Source organism: Corythoichthys intestinalis, chromosome 3 (assembly GCF_030265065.1).
Source record: "Corythoichthys intestinalis isolate RoL2023-P3 chromosome 3, ASM3026506v1, whole genome shotgun sequence".
NCBI classification, from domain to species: domain Eukaryota; kingdom Metazoa; phylum Chordata; class Actinopteri; order Syngnathiformes; family Syngnathidae; genus Corythoichthys; species Corythoichthys intestinalis.
Genome location: NC_080397.1, coordinates 29,610,389 through 29,636,031, shown reverse-complemented (window position 1 = coordinate 29,636,031; position 25,643 = coordinate 29,610,389). Strand labels below are relative to the sequence as shown.

At 41.6% G+C, this 25,643-nt stretch overlaps 2 protein-coding genes across 4 annotated transcripts in view; both read right to left on the bottom strand.

The window, feature by feature from the left end:
- Positions 1-20,166, bottom strand: part of LOC130913634 (phosphatidylinositol 3-kinase regulatory subunit alpha-like) — a 31,035-nt gene extending 10,869 nt beyond the window's left edge. The window contains exons 1-11 of one of the 2 annotated variants that reach the window (XM_057832396.1): positions 19,851-20,166; positions 15,036-15,485; positions 11,740-11,869; positions 11,579-11,671; positions 10,532-10,603; positions 10,346-10,462; positions 9,171-9,372; positions 7,828-7,910; positions 2,052-2,172; positions 1,889-1,987; positions 1,634-1,814 (exon numbers count right to left, since the gene is read on the bottom strand). In XM_057832396.1, coding sequence (XP_057688379.1) covers positions 1,634-1,814; positions 1,889-1,987; positions 2,052-2,172; positions 7,828-7,910; positions 9,171-9,372; positions 10,346-10,462; positions 10,532-10,603; positions 11,579-11,671; positions 11,740-11,869; positions 15,036-15,227 — 1,290 coding nt within the window. In that variant the 5' untranslated portion in view covers positions 15,228-15,485; positions 19,851-20,166. Of the gene's footprint in view, positions 1-1,633; positions 1,815-1,888; positions 1,988-2,051; positions 2,173-7,827; positions 7,911-9,170; positions 9,373-10,345; positions 10,463-10,531; positions 10,604-11,578; positions 11,672-11,739; positions 11,870-15,035; positions 15,486-15,720; positions 15,766-19,850 lie in introns of those variants that run through there. The other variant, XM_057832397.1, reaches the window with a different exon arrangement.
- A 435-nt stretch (positions 20,167-20,601) lies between these two features.
- Positions 20,602-25,080, bottom strand: zgc:101664 (uncharacterized protein LOC450064 homolog). 2 transcript variants are annotated; one of them, XM_057832320.1, is made up of 3 exons: positions 24,984-25,080; positions 24,234-24,679; positions 20,602-21,331 (listed from the first exon to the last, which is right to left on the bottom strand). In XM_057832320.1, exons 2-3 carry the CDS (start codon positions 24,651-24,653, stop codon positions 21,128-21,130), a joined length of 624 nt encoding a protein of 207 aa, XP_057688303.1. In that variant the 5' UTR covers positions 24,654-24,679; positions 24,984-25,080; the 3' UTR covers positions 20,602-21,127. The 2 variants fall into 2 exon arrangements, with proteins under 2 accessions (XP_057688303.1, XP_057688304.1); XM_057832321.1 differs by lacking the exon at positions 24,984-25,080 and adding an exon at positions 24,824-24,970.
- Between the last annotated feature and the right edge of the window lie 563 nt (positions 25,081-25,643).

Here is a 25,643-nt window from a genome sequence, read left to right as displayed (position 1 = left end):
AAATGGAATAACCACCAGTCACCAGTGACGGTTAGGGTGGGGCGCAGGAGTATAAATCACGACCCAAACACTGCTAGGATGCAGGCTGACTAACGTCATGTACGATAAGAACATGCCACACAGTGTTATATTTTGTGACTAGTTTTAGTAGACACGTTTTTAGCTCGTTATTGTCTCTTCATTGTCATGGGGGTGGGGATCAATGATTTCAAGCTGTTTTGTCTGCATTGATTTCACAATCAAGATCATTTTTGTAAAAACTAGGGGTGTAACGGTACACAAAAATCTCGGTTCGGTACGTACCTCAGTTTTGAGGTCACGGTTCGGTTCATTTTCGGTACAGTAAGAAAACAAAATGCAAAATATAAATGTGCTAGTTGTTTATTACACACTTTTGTGCTTTCAACAATAGGAACAGTAGCCTATACAAAGCTAGAATTCTGCTCAAAAAGTAGCGGGTATTTAAAGATAATCCAACAACAATTTGCCTTTCAGACCCCGCGTATTGGTCAGCTTTCTTTCTGAAAGAAATAAGAAAAAAGAAGTCCTGTGCTAAAGAGAAAAGCAATCCCAATGACAAAGATTTTAACATGTATTTTACAAATGAAATGCCTCAATGAATCGTTTTTTTTTCTTATGAACGGTTAACAAAAGCTTTATTGGTGGATTTTCTCAAGGTAAGGCGCCACACAGAAATTGATAAATTTAATTGTGTAAGTAGGATCTGTATATTATTCTTATTATTTAAATTCAGGTGTTTTGGCTCATTTCAATTTATTTTATTTAAATGGGCTATTATTTATTTTACTATGTGTTTGTATTTTACAAATGTGATGTAGTATTCATTTATATTGTATATTTTATGTTGTATACGTTTAGTTCCTATGTGAATATTAGTTCCTACTTGTTTTGTTGTGGTAGGAGGGTTTTGTATTGAATATGGGGCCGTGTTGGTTATTATTATAGCAGAGACGACAACTGTAAATCAACAAAGACAAGTCAACTGTGCCCCGATCTACCACTCAAGAAATCTGATAGACTCAAAAAGTGGGTTACGATTGCATATTAGTTTGAAAATCGACCGGATCCACCGTATTTTTACACGAGTGACTTCCGGTCTGCTAGCTAGTGGTATTGACGCAGGAGGGTCGTGTCTCGCGTCAAATAATAAACTCTGCCGTTGTTTTCGCGTGCATCGCGTTGAGCCGCTTCTGGGACGCAACACGCGGCCGCACTGCGACTGGTGTGCATTCGCTGATTAACTTTAACGACCGCGTTTCACTGCGTTCTCGTGGCGGCCACGTTGTTGCGCCGTTGACGTTTCTTACTGTCCTACCGTGTTGGTCCTCATTATAGTAGGGAAGACGGAGTAAATATAATCTACACAAAGAAACTGTAACCCGATCGACTCACAGCCTCGAAAAGTAGGGTTACATTACGTCAGAAACTCGTTCGGTCCGCCCCCATTCCGAACCGAACGCCAAGTACCGAAACGGTTCAATACGAATACATGTACCGTTACACCCTTAGTAAAAACCATACCGAAGTCTGAATTTTAGTATCGGGACAACAATACTGTGGAGCTGAAAACATTGGATTTACTTCTGATTTACGCACACGCGACAAAGCATACCTGCTGGTGTTTGGAGACCGGGTAAAGCAACTTGACATCCAGCTTGGGGTTATACTGCGCCAAGGACTCATGCCGGTAGTGATTGATGAGCTCCACCACCGAGCTGAAAGTCAGCGGATCCGAGAAACCGTACTTGCCCTCGCGGTGGAAGATCTTGATCAACTTGTTGTTGCCCCCTTTCCTACTCGCGCGCACTTGAGTTAGATTACTTTTTGTCGGAGCCACGGCACTGATGATGACAACGATTGAATTTACCTGAGCGTGAGCGTGTAATCACCATGCATCTTGGTGGAGGCATCCCGGACCAGGAAGGTTCCATCAGCCGTGTCCCGTAGTTTCTCATTCACTTCCTCCCTGAAATAGAGGACGCGACGGATTGCCGGAAAGCGTCTTAAAACGTGTCAAGAGGGGTCGTTACCTGGAAATGTCGCCCCAGTACCACTCTGCATCATGCAGTGCCATGCTGTTGTTAAACGTGCACGGAGCGGCGGAGGCGGATGCAGACGCCGCGGACGGCTTGGTGGGTTTGGGAGGTAAAGCTGAAAAAATGATGGAGACGCCAATCAATTTCCTGCTTGCGGTTTACACACAAAGTGGGAATGTTGTCGTTCGAAAGAGGAAGTCAACATCTTATGATGACGAGCCAAGAACGAATTTAGAAGCGAGTCAGGAACGACGTCGAGAATGAACATAAATAACTAATTCAAAATCAAAGACAAATCAACAGGGCTGTCACTATCGATTAGTTAGAGAATCAATTATTCACTTGAATTATTAAGCCCCTCTACAAATTGAAACGAAGTCCGGCAGTTCAGACATTTAAGATATGCCAGACACGACCCAGCTAGACAGCCACTAAGCCTAAAACAAAGAAAAAAAAAACAAGTCAAGACCCACGACAAAAGACTAGATGAAAGCCCTGATACAAGTACAATTAAAGAAACACTACAAAACGACATGAGACCGCTGCTTTTCTATTAAACAGGAGTTTTGCCTGATCACCAAAAAAACATATAGGTGAATTCTTCAGTGACTACCCAAGGATAGTATTCACAAAACTCCAGGAAAAAACACATAAAAAGCTACATCAAAAAACCCAGACCACAAATGTCCCTAAAATGTCTGTTCGGGTCATCTACATTGCCCCAGCAGTCCGGCAGGTGTTTTCCCACCTGGAGTCTTCATGTTGATGTAACAGAGGATCATATCCCGCCCACTGCGCGCCTCCTTGTCCTCCATCCGTGTTCACCTTCAGCGCACAAACCCTTTCCCGCTGCTGCCGTTTTGGGCAGCGAGCATCCGCAACAGTTCCCACCTGCTACTTCCTGCCGGCGCGCCGAAGAGAGAGTGGCTGGGAGATGCGTGACGTCACCGCTCCCCCACTGCCAATCCTCACCCAGCTGTGATATCGCCACGGCAACATCATCCCTTCCTCAACCTCTACCTTTGCTGCATTCTAGTGAAACAATGATGTCACTGTATCCGAAGCAGCTCATTATTGAATAAGCTTGCCATTTCTAAATAAAACACTGTCACCAAGGCTTCCTATTGATTGAATGATTGACAGTTTCACTTAATTTTCAGCCTGCGTGAGGAACACCTGTCAATCACATGGCCGATGACCAGTGGCGTTCCTAGCCTACATAATGCCCTGGGCGACCAGACGCTTTGGCGCCCCCCCACCCCACAAAAAAAAAAAAAAAACAACAAAAAAACTAATGACCCACAAAATACAGCGCATTAAGTGTACTTAGCATAAACCCAACAACAAAAACACTGTATTTGCGAAGAATATTTATTCATAATAATAATAATAATACATTTTATTTAAAGGCGCCTTTCTGGCACTCAAGGTCGCCGTACAATCATTTAAAAATATTAAAAGTGAGAAAATGAAAGTATATAACATATAAAGAAATTTAAAATACTAAAAGAGATATAGGGGCAGTTAAAAAGACCAGAACTAAGTGATTATTGTGTATAGGCTAGTCTAAACAGGTGAGTTTTGAGTTTTGTTTGAAAAAGGGGGAGGGAATCTGTGTTCCTGAGGTCGGGGTTTGAGTGAATTCAAAAGTCGGGGAACGCTCGGCTCCCCATGGTGCTAGGGCGAGCGGGGGGACAGACAGATGTATGGAGGAGGAGGATCTAAGGGCACAGGAGGGAGTAGTAACATGAATGAGATCGGACTGGTATGGAGGGGAGAGGTTATGGATAAAGATGCAACGATACCGATACTAGTATCGGCAGGGGGCGCCGATCCGGCCCGAAATGGTGGTATCAGTATCAGCGAGTACCAACAAAGACGGCGCCGATACCATTTACCGGTCCATTATTATAACATTTGACCACAGCCTTTTTCTCCTCCTGGCGCTCACTACACTCTGTCTCTGTGTTGTGTGATGACACGTGAACACCAAGCAGCTATTGCTATTGGCCTGCTCCAGACCAATGAGAGCGGGCCAATAGCCACTCCTGACCAATCAAAAGGGGATTTTTCATATGGACGAAAAACAAACCAGGAAATATGGCGGCGCCGCGGCGGTCGGGAAATATTTCAAATAGAAATCCCGTCGATTAAAATCAATGGCTGCATGCAAGATTTGCGGCCTGAAAGTTTGGAGATGTGGAGTTAAATCGGCCAGTTTCAATACCTCGAACTTGATAAAACATTTGAAGACGAAACGTGAACGAACACAACGAGTTTGAGCCTGCAAGAGCAGGACTGCTATCCAGAGGAAGAAGGCCGCTGGACCGGAGCAACCATCTCTGGTCAGTTCACTTCGTCTACTTTACTTTTATTGTCTTTTACTGAAAGAAATGCCGCAGTAATTTGGGAAGTGTTTCCAAAGTATTGTTGCCACCTTTCAGAAATAGAAATAAGAGACTCCCACCTCCCGAAAAAAAGGAGAGACGGGATGCTGTGGTCAATTATTATTACTTATAATTGTTAGCGTCCGCAAATGCGGAAACAAGGTTGAACCTCGAAGCAGACAACAAGCGGCGGATACATAAAAGGGTTTAATGATTGCAAACAAAAAATAACACGCGATCGCGGGACAGTAGAAATAACAAAAGGAGTCCGTGACAGCAGGTCGACGGACAAATTAAGACGATAGGCAGCGGTTACAAATGAGAGCAGCACACTAACAGAAAAACCCAATGCAGGGGCATAACAAGCAAATGTAGCGAGATTACTGTGCCAGATGTCAAATAGCGATCAGCAAGGCAAATATCTCGGCAGCCTTCTGAGATCACCTGTGCTTAAATGCTGCGTTGACGAGCCTGCATTGGATTCAAGTGCCACGCCCCCACGCCCAGCAACAAAACACAATCTAACCAGCAGCAGAATGTGACAATAATTTCATGAAAGTTGCACTGTTTGGACTTTGAGAGGTTTAAAAAAGTTTATTCAGTTCATTCAGAGTTTATTATTATGAATTTATTTTTACTTTCTTACTGTTGGGCTAGTATTATACATGTTTTATTAATTTCACAAATTTAACACTATTTTGGCCTTTGAGAGCGGGAGGTTTATTCAACTATTGTCTACTAGGGTTTAGTGTACTTTTTCCTATTTTGCAAAGGTAAGCAACAGCCTGAAAAAGCTTTGACAGCAATGATTTCACATCCAATTATGTAGCTCTTTGGGGAAAAAAAAAAAATATATATATATATATATATATAATCGGGGTGGTATCGGTATGGTATCGGTATCGGCCGATACTGCACAGCCAGGTATCGGGGCCAAAAAATGGTATCGGTGCAACACTACTTATGGATGGCCTTGAATGTGAGGAGGAGAACTTTGAACTGTATTCGAAAGTGGACCGGGAGCCAGTGAAGCTGTTGGAGGACTGGAGTGATGTGGTGGATGGACGGGGTACGGGTTATGATGCGGGCAGCTGAATTCTGGACCAGTTGGAGTTTATGGAGAGTTTTACGAGGGAGGCCGAAGTGGAGGGAGTTGCAGTAGTCCAGGCGGGAAGTGACAAGGCTGTGAACCAGGATTGCAGCAGAATGTGGGGTGAGGGAAGGGCGGAGGCGATTAATGGTGTGTAGGTGAAAGTGGGCAATCCGGGTAATGTTATTGATGTGCGATTGAAAGGAAAGTGTGTTGTCGAGGATTACTCCTAGGCTCTTGACTTGGGGGGAGGGTGAAACAGTGGAGTTGTCAATGGTAATGGATATGTTATGGTTTTTCGAGATGATGAATTTAGAGCCAACGAGGAGCACCTCAGTTTTATTACTGTTAAGTCTTAGGAAATTGTGGGTAAACCAGATTTTTATTTCAGTGATACAGTCAGTCAGAGATGAGGGCGGGAGAGAGGAGGAGGGTTCAGAAGTGAGGTAGAGTTGGGTGTCGTCGGCATAGCAGTGGAAGTGGATGTTGAATTTACGAAAAATTTTGCCAAGGGGAAGTAGGTATATGATGGAGAGTAGGGGCCCCAGGACAGAGCCCTGATGCACACCGGAGGTAACGGGAGGGTGTGGATTTAAATGACTTTAGTTGGATATATTGGCTGCGCTCAGAAAGATAGGAAGAAAACCAGTTCAACGGGGTGCGGGTGATTCCAATAGTGGAAAGCCGGTGGAGGAGTGTGGGGTGACTAATTGTATCAAAGGCTGCAGATAGGTCTAGGAGGATGAGGATGGAGAGCAGGCCAGAATCAGCTGCCACGAGGAGGTCGTTGGTTATTTTAACGATTTATTAACGCTATCAAACCAGTTGAAAGTGCACAACAATTAATATGTGCAAGAGTGTATTAATTTAACATCACAAATATTGTAGAAATAATAAAGTGTGGAAGACTTGTGACTAGTTGGCTCAGATGTGTTGATCACTGCAGGGTCTCCGGTTAGAGAGCACAGGAGATGAAATCAAATACTTTTTTGGGTTCATGTGCAGGTGTGCATACATGTACACATATTTAGTATCTGAATAACATAGACATATAGTCAACATTCACCGACCTCTTAATGTTTTTAGCTTATTAAACATTAAACCACATCATTTTAACCATAAACTAACTATAGTGAACATTTGCACGCTATCACCCTTCAAAACACTACATTCACTGCTCACATTAATTACTTTGATGATGCTAACAGTCGTAGCCGACAAAAACAAAACAAAACAAGCTAACAACTACAAAATTATAAGAATGAAGGATTACAAAAAAAAATCATACAAAAAAGAAAAAACACATTTAACACCACTATTTCTCCACCTAGCATTGTGACGGATGTAAAGAGCAGATGCATGTACCCCCACCAGTTGTTGCTCAGTTTCAGTGAGTCAGCTGTGCTACACAACGGCTGGAGGAGGTGAAAATCCAGAACTTTTCCCCCAGTGAAGAAAACGAAATCGCTGGTATGGGAATGGTTCGGCTACAGAAAAGTTACAGATGGCTGCGGCTTGAGGAGGAAGGCCACCCAACATGTAAAACATGTTTGCGCGGGTGGCTGCCGAGGAGGCAATACCTCCAATATGATTTCGCATTTATACAAAATTAAAGGTTAGTAAACAGTAAACAATGTCATGACCGTTTCCCAGCAGCTACAAGAGTAAACTCCAGCGTGTTTAGTGTGTCTAGTCGTGGTAAAACATTGTGTTTTTTTCTCTCTGATAACTGTCTGTGTTGAGAAAGAGTGTGTGTGTATAATGTAAACATCATACGAGTCATACAGACGTGCAATTTATGGAAAATAATTCAATTATTTTTGTTCTGATGGTAACAATGTTGAGCTGTGGCTTTTGGCTCACCTAAAGTACTGCATTTCTTTTAATTTTATTTAGAATATTTCAGTTATTTTTGTTATTTTTTAAATTTATTTTAACTTAACATTATACTAATGTTCCAATTTGCTAATATGTTTAGAAAAATAAAAGTCCTCTTCAATTATTTCTTTCACCCAGATGTCTCAAAGTAACACATTTTAGAGCTGTTAATGCAATACCGTGAAACCGTGATATTTTGGCTTAAGGTTATCATACCGTCAGAATCTCATACCGGCACATGCCTAGTAGACAATCACTTTCGTGCACCTCGAGTGCACGCGCGCCTAGCAATTTTCCGCCCTGGGTGACTGCCCAACCGACCCTGCCAGGAACCACCATTGCTGATAACGGCACATAGAGCTCGGAGCAATGCTTTCATTTAAGAAAGAAGTTTGTCGGCATGTTCGCGCGTTACCTGGAGCAGCCTGGTTCATGTTGAGTTCGCTGCTGATCAGGACCTCCAGGACCTGAATCATAGGGTCTGGACCTGACTCACACCTGGAAACAACAATTACAAAAATCACACATGGCTTTCCTTGTATGAAAAAAAACTACCCTTAATAGTAACATTTTGTCATCCATCTTGAACACCACATGTCACTTGACTTGTTACAGAGGTAGAAAAAGAATCCTGTCAGGCTGTCATACTGAACTTATTCAATATTTAAAGAGGCTCGCAAATTTATTTTCCAATATTTGTAATAGTTTCATGCATAAGATACAGTAGGTCGAAATGAGAGTAACCTGGGGGAATTGTGTCATCGATGCGTTTTTTTTATTTGAGCTCGTTTGCGAGTGAGTTCTGCAAATGTTTGGTTTTAAAATTGGTCACAGTGTGGCGTCACACCGTGCCTTATAATTCAAGTACCTGTGTTCGTCGTTTTTCCTCCACACCCCCAAACCTAGGAGCGCTGAGGCGGCAGGTAGGCTTGTTGCGAGTTCCTGGTTTTAAACTGAGGCAAATCGAGCATACTGTAGATATATAAAGCAGAATTCAAATTCATTTTTGTTGTGGTTTAGTACAATACTTTTGTCGCACGACCAGTTCCTGTCATTGTCACTTGTTATTTTTTCTTGCGAACTCCATACTTCGCAGACGTTCGCTACCTCGCCAGCCAAGAGGCACTATACTCAGCTTGCTTGCCAGCAAAAGTCAGCCTCTTCACCTGGTTCTCGATCGTTTTAATTCCCTTCATTACCTGTGCGTCGCCAGACATCTGCGGTACATCGCAACCTTGAGCCTTGACGCAGTGTGTGTGCGAATGAATGTTATATTTAAGTGGAAATAAGGACTATCTAAGCATTTTGGAACCAGTTAGTCCTAGCCAAAACTTGCCTCCTGACTTGATAAGCCTCTTTGCGGGTTGGCGTTTACAGAACCCTGCTGAAGCGGGAGTGTCAATTGAATGAAATTTTTATATTGTATTACTGAAACGGCAATGCTCGGTTTCATAAAAGAATGATTGTAGTCGACAAGCCGTCAAGTCATTAAACCAAATGCATTGCCAACACCAACGTGCTTCCCACAGACAACACCAACTCTACTGTCAGACAATCAGAGCAAAGAAGGTGACATTTAAATATTTAAATTGGATCAAGTCAGCCTTCTATCAATGAAAATGGAACTATTCCAAAAACCCAAACCAACAGAAATGACTAGAATAGCTTCAAAGATGACATTCCGGCACTTTCAACACAATTTCTCGTGCAAACTTGTTTAAGTAAAAAATTATTGCGTGAGCGCATGTCTTGACTAACCCCATGGTAGTCTGTCTGAAAAGCACCGGACTGAAGGTCTCAGCGAGGCCTCGAACGCTGAGCTGGTTGCGGGCTGCGTGAACACATAGTCGGGCAAGGTGTCGCACCACGCTCAGCAGGGTTAGGCCGTACTGGGCGGCACACGTCGGAGAGCTGGCCACTCCCAGCAGAACCCGGGAACACTCCTCGGGGTCTCGGACCTCTGGAGAGGAAGAAAAATATTTTAAAAACAAGTCAAATAAAAATCAAATCATAACATGTCAATAACATCAAAGTCTAGACACAAGTCAAGAACCAACTACAACAGTCAAAAAAAAAAAAAAAATAGCAACTAGTTCAGGGTGTACACCCTTCATGCTCATAGTTAGCTGGTATAGGCTCCGGCAATAACTAGATATGCAATTTCTGGAGAAGTTGCGATGGTAACTTTACTGTGGTAGGTAGATGTTTGTATGGTTTGTAGATACCTGTATAGGTTTTTTTGCAGATCTGGATTGGAAATCAAAAAGAGTGAAGGGAGGTTTTTGTGCCATGAGAAATGTATGAGAAATTTCGGCCATTAGTAATGAATGGGTATGTGTTTGGCAAATTCTGACCGAACTGTATACAACTTTTGTAGCCCTTAGGGTAAATTATGTGATTTAGGCAAAAACTGTGGGACAAATATACTGTGGGGAGAACAAGTATTTGATACACTGCCGATTTTGTTGGTTTTCAAAATCAGCAGGACTGTAGTTGTGAAACTTCACTTTTCTTTTTCTTTAAAAAAAAAAAGTTTTTAGGTGGACAGCAATTTTTGGGGTGTCAAATGAATGAGCCTGCATCGCGTGAAAATCCCGGTCGTTTTGCTGTTTGAACAGTGTCAGTGGGTCAAACAGTTTTGGGTGAATCAGAATTGAAAAGAAAAAAATATAGATCGTAGGTTTTGCATGTATATGCAAAGCTACTATCAAAAATACAGGTCCCAATTAAATAACAATTATGAAACAAAAACCCATATATCAAGTAAAAATAAAATTGGGATCCAATTCCAGAAGAATGACAAACGTAAAACAAATGACTTATTTTAACTCATCAATCGAAGTCAACAATCATTTCAAAAAGCAGGTTAATTAAGATTGTTGTCAAAAAACATCGGAATGACAAAATTGGAAAGAAAAAAGAGAATAGCACACCTTGCACAGCATGGATCATGTCGGCCTGCAGTGAGGACGGCAGGACAGGCCCGGGAAGGTCCTGCAGGAAGCGCACCACTCCGTCACACAGAGATGACACGTCCATCTGTTCTAGGTCTGAAAAAACAAAGACGCTGCAGGTTATTAACAGGAGGCCAGCCCCAAAACTCCACGCCGCTCACTCACCGGCCTCAGCCAGCTGCCTCGTGTCCAAACTTCCGGCGCTCACATTGTGGTACGCACCCGGACCGTCCACGCCTGCACACAAGAGAACGATCTCCTTTTTTCTACAATAAAATTATTTCTCATAAAATATACACACCACCTAATCCGCTTTTTAGACACAGGAGAACGGAAATATGAGTTTCTTAATAGACTGAACAGTTTTAATGTGCCACGAGGGAGTTTGATGCACTCGTAGGCAGAGTTTGACTTTAGAGGCATGTTGATGACCCCGAAACGCAGAGTCAGCAATAAGCTGTTCATGTTTAAGCCTTGGTCCAAGCTCAGTTGATGTTGAAGCTTTTGAAAGCTTAAGTTTAAAGAAATTCTGAATATCTATCTTGCCTCCTCAAGTGTCGTTTTGGCTAAGCAAAGCAAAGGACCATCTCTAAGGTGCTAGTCACATGATTTGTTTGAACAATAATTTTGACTAGGTCTGTATTTTAAATTAACATATAGGTAAGTCTAATTATATTTATATTTTCTGACACAGAAGGTAAGTCAGAAGAACATCACATAGTTTACCATAGGTTAAAAAAAAAACAGAGGTTACAGTATCTGGGGCATAACAACTTCAATCCAAAAGATGACCTGGAGTTACATTATCTATCAACCTCCTAATTCAAAAACCCTCCATAAACTAACGTTACAGGATCTAACAACAGTCTCTTGCTGCCAGTTGCTTAGACAAACAAGTTGTTTACATTGTCTGAGCCTAAGGCTGCCCTCTTCATTTGTATGATGTTACCTGCAAGTGAAAAGTATCTCTTGTATGGCACATACATTGCAGGAGTAGCCAGAAACTTAAGAGCAGTGTTGTGCATGAACGCATTCATATTTTGGGTGTACGTAAATTGAACGCATCATATTTCTGTCTCATGAACGTTATTGTGAGCGGCGTTCATAACCTCGTGCATGAGTTCAGAATTAGAGCCTTTCTAACAAAACCGCAATTTGTTTAGTTTACCAACCCTGGCTTGGATGGTACACCGTGAACACTGGCCCGCATACCTTTGGTTTCAACAGCCTCCATCAGTCTGCAGAGAAGGGGTGGAGCCGTATCAGGTGGTCCAAAGTGTTCTGGAAGGTCTGGCAAAGTGACGGCTACAACCAAACAAACTCTGGTCAGCGTTGGCCCGGATGCACGACAGTGACCCTATGTACACGCGTACCCTCAGACTCTGAGTCGGTTCTCATTGACGCGGCCGACGGAGGCCTGGGTGGTCGGGGCTTGGGCGTGGGTGGTGACATTCGCTTCCTGCCCACAAACTCCACGTAGGTGCCTGGGAAGTCACCCTTTTCCTGTTAGGCCAAAGATTTAATATCGTTACAACGATAGACATCCAAACATGTGGCTCTTTTTATCTTTGTGCTGTGAATTTAAATGACAGTGTTTTTCGGACTATATGTCGCACCTGAGTAGAAGTCGCACCAATCAAAGAATGTGCAACGAAGAGAGAAAAACATAGATCAGTCGCACTCAAGTATAAGTCGCATTTTGGGGGGCAATTTTGAATTGATCAGAAACCAAAAAAAAACATTATAAGTTAAAGGAATAATGGTATAATAGAGAACAACAGGCTAAATAGACATCTGTTATCGTAACTTATGAAAAGTTATTGAGATAAATATAGCCTAAACAACATCACAATCTCGTGGCTGTCAGAGTGAAAAAAAATAAGCCAGCCAAATTGAAAAAGGTGCGACTTATTGTCCAGAAAATACAGTAGTTTGTCACTAGTAGACATCCATTCCATTATAACTGGGAGGGCTGGCAGCGAATGAATGGATGTTGATCACTGTCAAAGGCAGCAAATGAGGTCATATCAACATGTCGACAATCCATTGTTGTTATTAGCCTATTATCAATCAGATTCTTGGCAGAGATTCGAGAAATGTTTCAAGTCGAAAGTTGATCTTTTGATGACTAGTATTCACAAGTGTGAAAGGCACAGATGGAAAAAATGGTCGATTAACACCTATAGCAAGCTTGCATTAGGACTAGAGGCGTGCAAAATTTCCGATTCTTAGATTATTCGTGATTCAGCCGTGGAAGATTCGAGAACGATTCACAAACATCTAAATTCCGATTATTTAATTATACCAGGTAAAGCGGAACTAAAACAAAGTCAGCGCGGTGAGGAACGTGCTGAGAAACGGATAGAGATGAGGAATGAGGAACGGACCGAGAGTAAATATAATGTTCAACTCATGTCGCTAGATATAAAAACTAATACCTGACAACTCCCAGTTGCTAGTTGCTACAAACTACGGCCACATAATGCTACGGTAGATATCACATATCTATAGAACTAGATGCAAAAAGACAGACGACGGCGGCGGCGTTAACACATGTATAGAGAACTAGATGAGAAATGATAGATTTGCCGGCGTTAGTAAGTAGTAGTAGTACTAGTTGTAGTAGTTGGTAAACAGCCACAATCGTAAAGGATTAGACTTCTCTGGAGGCTCTGTTGTACTAACCCTAATTAACTATTTAGCTAAAATACTCCTAAATCGGCAAAATCTTGACCTTATCTTGAAATGAAACAGGTCTAAAACTTTCAGATGTCGAAAGTAGACAGAAGGGAAATTATAGAATAACGGGAGCAATTTTAACAACTTTAACGGTTGATTCACAACATTTAATTGAATGTAGTTTAAAGCTGCTGATACAGAATGGGGACTTGAGTATTTTATTTACCATTTTGAACTGTTAACTTGTTACTGAAATAGTAGTTTGGCTTAGCCTGAGAGGATTTTTGTACAAATTTGGAACTTATGTACAAAACATTAAATTATAGAATAACGGGAGCAATTTTAACAACTTTAACGGTTGATTCACAACATTTAACTGAATGTAGTTTAAAGCTGCTGACACAGAATGGGGACTTGAGTATTTTATTTACCATTTTGAACTGTTAACCTGTTACTGAAATAGTAGTTTGGCTTAGCCTGAGAGGATTTTTGTACAAATTTCGAACTTATGTACAAAACATTAAAAGCGTGGGGGGTGGGGCCATCAATAATCGATTTATAATCGCATCGTAATCGAATCGTTAGGGAAACCAAGATTCCCACCTCTAATTGGGACAGCTTTTCATTAAACTAATTCAAATCCCAAATACTTGTCAATATTTTGTTGGGGAAAAAAGCTGATTGACCAGTTTTCAGATTTCTTTAGCTTCCTCAGTCAACACTGTCAAATTGGCAGTGTCAAAAGTGACTTTTCCCAGCTCTCTGTGTAAACTGACCTTTCACAAACTGCCTCCAAATGGCCATCGACCAATCATACGTCCTAGAGACCGTTGTTAAGGGTGCAAGCTCCGACAAGCTTTTGGATGCCCCATATTCTAATGGATTGATTTGGTGGTTTTGAGATCGCCAACTGCCAGAAAACTTTACGGAAAAAGACAAAAAGGCTTAACAAGCTGTGGACTAGGACTGCGACTTTTTGGAGGTTTGCGATATATATTGCAATATTAAAACAGATCTATCAATATGTCTATATGCCATAGCAGTTTCATGGCCTACTAAACCCCCCTGAACTATTTTAATTTGTTTTACCCTGGAGACCCCCGTTTACAGACCCCGCACAACCGCTTTTGTTTCAACCGACCCATAAGAAGGTAATTATATTATTTGAACTATCATTTTTAGCTTAGAATCATTAATTGATTTCTTATATTTATTTTTTTTTTTGTTTTTTTTAAAGGACTTTATGAAATAATTCACTCGCATATTTTAAACTGTTAAAAAAAATTACGTCACAAAGAATAAAATAGTGTCTGTAAATAGGTCACGGATATCTACCTCATAATCAAACCCTTAATTGTATTTTTTTTGTTACTGTCGCATTTTCCCCGATATTTTAGATGATAATCGATTCAAACAAAGAAAAATTGAAAAAAAAATAAAATAAATTAATGATAAATATTTGATAAAGAAAACCTCGACCACTCCTTTATGTCTGCGATTTCTGCATTGCGACCCTTGTTATATTACCGTCTTTCACCCAAAAAAAAAAAAAAAATCACCAAAAAGTCCAGCTGTGGCCATTCACAGCTGTGTCTTGACATTTGGTGAGACATGCTACATGTTTTTGGATCGAAACAAGGCAAGTACTCGTTAAAATCATGGAGTCTTCAATTATGCTCTCTTATGCTCTCACCTCGATTAGGGTTTAATTATTTTTTTTAAATGCCCTCCCTGTTAAAATTTTTCTTCCCCCAGCAAATGGAGATTTTAAGCTTTCCAATGATGCACATGCACACATGCATATAGGACAGTTTTGAAATTTGGCCAAATTGGGGGTCTCAGAGCAGAACTTAAAGTCACCTGAGTGTTTTCCGCCATATATATATATATAAGACGACCTCACTTATTACATTATCGCTTTTGAGTATCAGAGCTAGTGTTACGTCCAAGTTGTTTATTAGGCAGGGTTACTACGGCAATGCCATCCTACCTGCGTGGTCTCGTTGAAGCCGGGAAGCCACCCGATCTCCGAGGGTCGCTCCTCGGCACCGGCACTGCAGCCAAGCACCAATAGCGCCCCTTTGCTGACAAGCAGCATGTCGCCCACGTGCAGGTCGATGTCCTCCTCGCGCTCTTTCTTGTAGTCATAAAGCGCACGGTACTGGAAGCCTTCAGATGCCATGATGGCGACAAGCGGGTATGGCTTGGTAAAGAAGTTATGTGAAAAAAAAAGTCCCTGAATGCAAATATAAAAATAACTTTTGCCTGAGTGGAAAAGTTTAACGCGGAGAACGGCGTGGGAGCAGATATGGCGTCTCCCCCGTCTCCATGTCCACTAGTGTCCTGTCATCCGTTGAGTTCCAGATGGTGAACTATGCCTCCGTTCATGAACAGGAGTCTCAGTTGAGGTTGCGGCGACATCGGGTGACGGCGGCTAGACCTGTGATGACACAGAACCACAAATTTCATTTTTCTGATGTGTAATAGAGGAGAAAAACATAAATAGAGGTAGTCCCCGGATTACGACATACCCGAGTTTTGACTTTACAACACCGGAGTCTTGTCCCTAGTCCTATTTTTTAGTCGCGTAAAGCCCCTTTCAGACTTATATCCCGCTAAATTCTCGTGTAATGTGACGCGAGATTTTCATGGCTTTCAGACATGGGGAGATGTACCTGGAATTATTCCGGTTGGACACTTTCAGACTTGTCCCGCGTTGGCAACTCGGCGCTCTTTGTGCTGTGGGACGGCGAGGGAGGGGATTTTATAACCCGGACATTAAATCATTTTTGGTCGGCATCGGTAACAAATTGAACTACACATTTCCAAAGACGGACGATGGACGCTCACTTCCTCGGCACTTATATCCAGTAGCAATTTCATTTCGTTATGCTTTCAGATTAATTTAAGATTTGCAGTCTTGATAGTTTGTCATGTTGATAATAGCGATGTTTGTTTACCCATTTTCATCTTACTGCTAAGAAAGAGGAAATGACGATCAGCCTGCCATGATATTTACATTATTTTCATCAGTATTCGCGCTGTAACCCAGGAATAAACCAGCTGCTTTCATACATGCCACGTCCCAGTTAAATCCCAGATATAATACTAGGACGCGACCTGGTTAATGTCCGTGTCATCTTTGTGTCAGTTGACCCGGGAAATTGCTTTCAGACATCAGGGCTACCCGTTTAAATCCCGGGACTTAACTGGAGTTCAGCGTTTTCTGAATGGGGCTTAACAGTAACACCTCTCAGCCTTGATGATAACTACAGCATCTTATTTTTTAGTTTATTTTATTAGTATAACGTATTACACATGTTTTTGGATGGTTATTTTGAGATTTAGGGGGTACTTAGGGGTACTTAAAGGGTTAATTCCGATTTACGCTGAAATTTGGATTACCCTGCCAGCATACAAACGAAACTCACGGGAACTACCTGCAATAACCAATATTTCCAGGAAGTAGGCAAAATAGCTGTTGTAAGACATTTTTAAACACCAATCAAATGTGAGGACCCTAGATTGTCTCGCCTACTTGTGACGAGTGCGTGACCTATTGGCATATCCACTGTGCTGCGTCTTGTCAATGACCTATAAAGGTTTTTCAAATAGCGTCACCTCACTTCCGCCAAATTGGCATCGACCATCTTGGACCTCCCGTCACGCTTGTACCCACGCCATAGCTTTGCCTGGCTAGGTTTAAACTTTTAAGCGACCATCTCTTTCAAAATTGGATACGCCACGACAAAATACGGAATAGCGAAGTAATGCCTATCATTTGGCTGCACAAATGTGCACATTTTAACATGATATCAAAAGCAAAAGAGCAACATGAAAACTGGCTGGCTGCTTCCACTAGAAGTCAATCTTATGTTCTGTAAATATTGCAAAGGGCCGAAGCAAACTACGGTCAAGCCAGCGGACGTTCGTGTTCCCGTGGTCAAATGAGCGGACCCCAAAATTAGCGCACCCCCGTAATCCAAGCATTACGGTAAATGTCCGTGATTCCCAGTACGTCTCCTAATGTCTGAAAGCCATGACACAGGGAAATCCCGGGTCACATCACACGGGAATTTAGCGTGATTTAAGTCTGAAAGTGGCTTTGGTCTTCGCGCCTCTGCCTCTTTGAATCATCCCTGCTCGCATCAATGCAATAATGTGGCATTTGACTATAAATTTTAATGAAATATACACACCACAATGCTCACATCCAGTATATATATACAGAGGGGAAAACAAGTATTTGATACACTGCCAATGGGTTTTCCCATTGGCAGTATATCAAATAGTTGTTCTCCCCACTGTGTGTGTGTGTATGTATATATATATATATATATATATATATATATATATGTGTGTGTAACAAAAGAAGAATATAAATTACAAGCGATGCTTTTTGAAGGCACAAACAGCTAAATGAAATAGCAAGCAATGGCTGGCTTCCCATCATGCTCTGTACCAAGATCCTGCTCTCCTATTGTCCTTTTGTAGATATCACTATCGCTTTCGGACATTGTCTGACTCAAAAGGTAAGGTTCCACAATTTATTTTTATTTATTTATTTTTTGCATTACAGTATGTTCTATTATCTACTTCATTGTAGATATTAACAATTACGTTAGGTATAATGACTGATTGAAATGCATTTGGCTCTTATTTCATTCTGGTTTTGCCCTAATAATAAAATTTAATGTGGCGTTTTAGGAGAGTTTGGAAGGAATTAGGCAATGTACAAGTAAAACGCCAATCATTATACAAAAAAATCATGACACGAAAGCCACTCCAGAATAAATTAATTTTGTATCTTGAGGTGCCACTGTAATTGGTTCAATTGTGTTTTTTATATGAATATTAAAAAAAACTTCTTTTGATAGAGGTCGGTTTTGATTTTCAGAATATGCTCTGTCATATACAGTTTCAGCCAAGAATTTTCATTTTTGTGCATCCCCAATTCTCCATCATTAAATAGAAGAGATGACGAGGCTATTAAAGTCTACTTGAATTGATAGAGATTTTAACTAAAAATTGCTCAAATGCTGGTTTGTTTATTCCAAACGAGCAAATCAATTGGAAATATATCCCGTGCCAATCCTCAATTGTAAGTGGTGATACAATAAGCCGTTTGTAATGGATTTTTCCCCTCTTGTTCCCAGACGTGCATGCAGCAGTTTTTCTAGCTCTCCTCAGTTGAAAGCTCATCACATGACCCAGATGCAAATGTTCCAAATCTAGAATCATTTGGATCATGAACAGTGTTCTGTGTTCAATGTCACTACCCATTAGTTGTTCAATTTGGGGCATCTACAAAACAAACGAAAATGGTTTTATTGATAGTGCAAGCGGCGATAAAATATCAGAGTGCATTTCGCTGGCAGTACAGTATCTCCATTCAGCCAGAGGTGTGTGGAGTGCCAAACATTTTACTCAAGTAAAAGCAGTGCTACTTCAAAATTATATTACGTAATATTAAATAAAAGTAGAAAAGAATACTCAAGTAATGAGTAATGTGTGATTAACTGCTTAGTGAAATTTTTTAACTAAAGCATTTTTTCAGCAGAACGTCATTCTTATGAATTGTTGTTTTTATTATACTGTACTAAAGCCCATTACATGACCGTATTCGGCTAAATAAATACTTAAAAATCATTAAATTCAGACTAGAGAAATAAAAATGAAAATTCACCCATTCCGTCCAAAGACAATGAGTGCCCTCTCGTGGAGAAAACACATTTCCTACCACGAAATGAAAACGACCATATCTCCCGTTTTCAATGGTCTATCGGTGCCAAATAACAACTGTGAGAGTGCTTGAAACAGAGTCATGTTGACTCGATGTAAAATCCTTACATTTTTACGGCACTTTAAAGATGCCACGTGATTGAACAGGCCGTCGTAATCATAGGACTTCCACCTGCAACCTGGTGTGTGGTCATGTGACTGTATTGTTACGTTCAATTGGGATCATGAGGTCATGTGATTTTTGTTGCAACGTCTCATTACTATGGTGAAACTGGCAGAGCCAATGCTGGCATATCTGGCAAATTTAGATCGTAGTGTAGGCCAAAGTAGCAGAGTAATAGTAGTGTTTCTTCCTCACAAATCTACTCAAGTAAAAGTAAACATTATGGCGTGGTAAAAACTGCTTAGAAGTACATTTTTCTTCAAAAGTTACTCAAGTACATGTAACAGTAAATGTAACGCGTTACTTCCCACCTCTGCATTCATCAGAAGTCCAAGAACACTGAAAATCGCCTACTTCCTCCCAAATTTCAACAGAAAGCCTCATTCCGGCGTGCACTTTTTACTTATCTTCAATATACCGTAAACGCTTGCAAGAAAAAAAAGTGAGGACGCAATTTTGTACAATGGCGGTTCTACTAAATTCAAGTCTATTTAGTTGCATTTTTCGTTCAAGCAAACCTTAACTTATTCAATCTTATTTTGCACTCGTTAAAATTTATACTTATACCAACTTACTATATACTAACTTATATCAATTTTTGTCGCAAAATATGCAATTCCAGAATTGTGCCCCCCCCCCCCACGAGGTCTAGTTGTGACGTCACGCGTCAGCTGACCCACTTTGACGTCTACTAAATAGAACAAATGATTAACTGTCTTTGTGACAGCTACTCGTCAAACACTAAAGTGGGCATGATCATTTTACCGCTTTATTCAACATCTCCAAATGAAACGAAAGTAAAGTACGACCACGAGCGAGAAAAAAGTAGGAAAAGGAAACAGGAAACCACAATGCGTGCCTCTGTTAGCTTAGCCTCTTAGCTGCTGCCATCGTCCTTACCTTTTTAGTTGGCCAGCGGGCGTCGAGTGGGACACAAAGTGGACTTCATGACGCGGATGGGAGCGCAGAAGTCTGCAGAAAGTTATCCGACGTGCAGAAATATCCGACAAATCGACAGATTTTTACGTGAAAATTGCTCGCTCGTGTTCTCTCGACTGGATTTGGCAGCCAGCTAGACAAGTCAAATTAACGTGGATGAGAAACACATCCGGATAAGACTATCACAGTAAAATTACTTTATCGAGCAAAATCGAGAAAAAAATGAGTACGTTATGTAACTTCGTGTTTATCCACTGGATACTTGTAATATGAAATCATTGTATGCGCATTTGAACAGTATATTTCTGTATGTGCGTAAGAAAGCGAGAGTGCCGCAAAACTTGTATCGAATAGCAGTTGCCTTTCAAAATAAAACTAGTGCAAATTTGGGGCGCATAATGCTCGGCCCATGCAGCTCCTTTCGTTGTAGTCATTTTACTATGTTCCAAAATGAGTCCTTTGTCAAAAATCTGGCAATTGGTTACATATCGGCTCCGTATTAAAGACTATTATGGACGTCGCAGTGGGGTGTGGGAGGCTGGGTTATGTCGTCACATCCGCTAACCTAGATTTCGCCTGTCAAACTCACGCAGCATTGCAACAAAGAAGCGCGAGGAGGCTTGCTGGCTGTCACGACTCCACTACAGCACGCAGTCATGTGAATATGCCCCTGTGCTGCTTTTCCAGAACAGAGTGTACATTAGAGGAAAGCTTTATTTACACATACACAATACATACATACAGTGGAAAATATTACCGTAAAAGGAAAACACCAGGACCTTTCAGGTGTTTTTTTTTTTTTTTTTTTGCGTATAAATAGAGGTCTTTATAATGAATACTCGCCCATTGAGTGTCAAACAAGTGACAATCTTTCTCCATTGTTCAACATATGTCTGAGAGCTCCTGTCTCGTGATCTATATACAAAACATGTTTAATTTCATTTAAGAAAGATTACGATTTACATTGATTTCATAATCCGACATCATTAAAAACCAAAATTCAACTTCAGAAATCAAACCAGTGGACCAACGCAGAATGACTGCAGTGTCATTACTTGAATAAAAGTGCTTAACTTATTTCAGACATTTAAAATTGCCTGTAAAGATCACTTGTTAGTTGATCATCTTGATTATGTCCAGGTTTTACCACATACAGTGGACATACTTGATAGATATTGGACACGAGGTGTTTGCCCAAAGCCTCCCGTTTGTTGATTTGAGTGAACCGTCGTCAATCGCTACAAGATGAAGACGTCTCCGAGCCTGTGCACGGACAGCGCGATGTTTCCTGACAGCTGCAGACGCTCCTTCAGGAAGTGGCCCACTTGTTCAGAGTACATGACGTCGCAGAAGACCCAGATCTCGGCCCGCTCGCGCTGGATGTTGGCATTGCACGTGGGCAAGCCAGCACGCTGGGCGGCTCTGCTCAGGGCTCGCCACACCTGTGGCGGTGAGAGACGCATAAGATTAGGAAACAAATGATATCCTTTCAGGAATGTTCCAAATACAGTGGCCCCCATGCATTGTCAGCAACAGTGTTGTTTTTTTCAGCCCGATATTTATCCAATCCAGATTGAAACTGGAAGGCTCTTTTTTAAGGCTGTAAGAATATGATCGACATCGTGATACTCAGTGTCACAATCCTGTATCGTGGTGTGAGACGTTAGAATAGCGACACAAAAGTATTATTATTCGAGTTGCCCGATAATATCAGCCGATAAAGGCATTTAAAATAATGTCAGAAAATATCGATATCGGTTTTGCTCCAGTATGTACACTGCTGAGTTTAAATTCATATTCTGTACAAGCCTGCCACCTTTGTGCATGCGCTGGTCACAGCTTAGCACAGCAGTTGTGCTTAGAGTGACCTCTAAGGCTAGGTTCAGACCGCAGGTCTTATTGCACAGATTTTTTCGTGTTTTCCGACTCGAGTGAGGCATTAACTTGGCGGTCTGAAAGGGATAAGTCGCATAGAAGTGGACCATTTCAAATCCGATCAAGGTCACTTGTATGTGGGTAAAATCTGATCTGGGCCACATTTTGAAAAATGTGGCTGCGGTCTGGACTGTCAAGTCTCCCAAATCGGAATTCCTGCAGCAATTAGGTCAGCAAAGAGCGAGAGATGGCAGCAATGGAGCTGTGCTTTCGCATTAGCGCCTAGCTTGAACTCGGCAACGTCGCCTCACATGTGTTTTCCCCCTTAACATGCTAGAAAACTCACCAAAATTTGCACATAAATGCGGTTTGGTGTACATTTTGATAATTTTGCGACCTTGCAAAAAACTGGGACACATGATTGACACACCTGACAGGTCACTGTGGCAACGAAGGCATCATCCAGCATAGAGTGACATCACGGACAGTCAAAACCCATCTGAGCTGTTCAGACTGAAAAGCATCTTGTCCATATCTGATATGAAACAGTATTATAATAATGGTTCGTATAGATGACGTTGTGCTGGGGAAAAAAATATACCATTGTTTAAAAAATATATCAGACATTGTACGCAGTTACTCACACTGTTACTCATGACCGGCAAGCCCGTCGATAGGGGGGTGCCTCAGGACCATAGCAGCTCCTATATTACCCTTAATCTATTTTACTTTAGATTCACATATTTCTTTTTTATTTGAATCATTGTCTGATTAAATATTATGTTCTACTAGATATATACTTAAAAACTTTAACATATGAAATATTTCAAATATATATATTTTTTCCTTTTTTTCAACGAATCAACGAATTAACTCAAAACCCCTGCGAAAGATTCCTGAGGCTTTTAAAAACTCCCAGCCTGGTTCATTACTGAAAACCGCGATCATGAGCAAGACTGCCGACCTGACTGCTGTCCAAAAGGCCATCATTGCCACCCTCAAGCAGAGGCTAAGACACAGAAAGAAATTTCTGAGTGAATAGGCTGTTCCCAGAGTGCTCTATCAAGGCACCTCAGTTGGAAGTCTGTGGGAAGGAAAAAGTGTGGCAGGAAACGCTGCACAACCAGAGGAGGTGACCGCACCCTGTGAAAGATTGTGGGGAAGGGCCGATTCCAGACCTTGGGGGACCTGGAGAAACAGTGGACTGAGTCTAGAGTAGAAACATCCAGAGCCACCGTGCACAGGCGTGTGCTGGAAATGGGCTACAGGTTCCACATTCCCCAGGTCAAGCCACTTTTGAACCTGAAACAGCGGCAGGAGTGCCTGACCTGGGCTACAGAGAAGCGGCACTGGACTGTTGCTCAGTGGTCCAAAGTACTTTTTTCAGATGAAAGCAAATTTTGCATGTCATTCGGAAATCAAGGTGCCAGAGTTTGGAGGAAGACTGGGGAGAAGGAAATGCCAAACTGCCTGACGTCCAGTGTCAAGTACCCACAGTCAGTGATGGTCTGGGGTGCCATGGCAGCTGCTGGTGTTGGTCTGCTGTGTTTTATAAAGGGCAGGGTCAATGCAGCTAGCGATCGGATTTTGGAGCACTTCATGCTTCCATCTGCTGAAAAGCTTTATGGAGATGAAGATTTCATTTTTCAGCACGACCTCGCACCTGCTCACAGTGCCAGAACCACTGGTAAATGGTTTACTGACCATAGCATTACCGTGCTCAATTGGCCTGCCAACTCTCCTGACCTGAACCCCATAGAGAATCTGTGGGCTATTGTGAAGAGGAAGTTGAGAGACACCAAACCCAACACTGCGGATGAGCTTAAGGCCGCTAATGAAGCATCCTGGCCTCCAATGAAGCATCCTGGGCCTCCATAACACCTCAGCAGTGCCACAGGCTGATTGCCTCCATGCCACGCCGCATTGAAGCAGTCATTTCTGCAAAAGGATTCCCGACCAGGTATTGAGTGCGTAGCTGATATAATTAATTGAAGGTTGACTTTTTTTTTGTATTAAAAAACACTTTTTTGTATTGGTCGTATAAAATATGCTAATTTTTTGAGATAGGGATTTTTGGTTTTTCTTGATTTTTTCTGCCAAAATCATCAATATTAAAACAATAAAAGGCTTGAACTACTTCAGTTGTGTGTAATGAATCTAAAATATATGAAAGTCTAATGTTTATCAGTACATTACAGAAATTTTTTTAGAAGGACTATTACATTAGAATCTAATGTATTTGACTACGTGATGGTGCTGCGATGGAAAACAAACAATTCTATATGTTGGCATCTAGATGGCATCATGGAGTAAATGAAATGTCAGCATATATCGGCACTGTTGGATGAAAGTACGTACATTTAATGCTTTACGGGGCTTCAACTGGACACTAGATGGCCCTCTAAAGGAAACCGCGATAAACATGAATTTAACAGCCCCACCATAGACACATGACACGTTTATAACTACCTGTTCGATATCTCGTGCGGCGCCACAGTTTTGCTGACTAATGACCCACTTGGACCTCTGATGCGGGTGCAAGGCGTGTGCGGACAGAGTGCGATAGAAGCGTCTCGAGAGCGACGGCATGCGCTGACGCCCCCCTTTGGAAGCCAACACGTTCCAGGACCGCTTCTTCTTAGCGGAAATCGAGTTTAAAGGTCCGTTCATTCCGCTGCCATTTTTCAAATCAGCCGCCCGGATGACGGGGGCAGGTTTTGCCGGTCTGATGGGCGGCGGGCGCTCTGCTGATGAGTATGCGAACCACGGAGAAAAAACGGGGGGAGGACGGCAGGGTAAAGGCTCCAGGAGCTTTTCAGTGGTTGCGATTAAATCATTTAGTCCATCGGAGCCTTCGAGACGGTGGTAAAGAACAACATCCTCCATCATCAAGCCTCATCTTTGTCACATACACGCTGTAACAGGAATAAATTGAAACAAATGTTACTCGCTTGTCAAGCATGGCATGAAGTTTTTTTTACTCTCAACACGTGGATAATAGGTACAGTAGATGAATGAATTATAGGATGAGAAATCAAACAATCAAAGGGAACACATACTTAGCTTTTGCTACTTCGAGCCAGCAGTTCGGTGAGCAAAACTAGTACATAACCGTCAAATTGGGATTTTTACGATTTACACGACAGACACCGACTGTTACACACTATTAACTCGACATACCGAACGACAAATGAAGTAGAAACAAAAGAAAGTACAAACCTTCACGTTCGCCATAGTTCGCCCAGATAGCATAGCGGCGCGGACATCTCGGAGTCTCTCGCGGTAATTGATAATTATGGAACTCATGTTAAATGACAGGAAACAAGAAATTTTCAAAGTACAGTACCTCTATTTTGAAATGACACATCAGAATTTCATGAGCGTACTTTAGTTCGAGTCTTGGGGTTGAAATACCCTTTTTTCCCCTCAATTTTGAACTCGGGGTAAATGACAGGAAATATGAGCAATTAAATATTTTTTATTTTGAAATGCCAAATCATTTTTATTTTCCAATACAGTACTTTTGGTTGAGCCTATGTATGCTCCAGTGTCCCCCTAAAGTGGACCCGGTCTTAGATATATACAAGCGGGGAGCTATTTTTTAAAATAAAGGGACTTTCACTCAAAAGCAGGGGTCGTTTTTCCTGTGAGGGCCACACAACTTTTCCCTTCTCTGATGAGGGGCCGGGGCCAGTTTGTAACAGAAAAAGTGTGACGATTCCAGGAGGTCCTAAATGTAAAAAATTGTTTTTCAGAAAGCCACAATCAAATAATCCTTTCTGGATTCTTCACGGAACAAAAGTAAATAAAATAAAAATAATAATGATAATAACACTATTAATCAAATAGATAATAACCAAATAACCCTCTCTGAGTCCT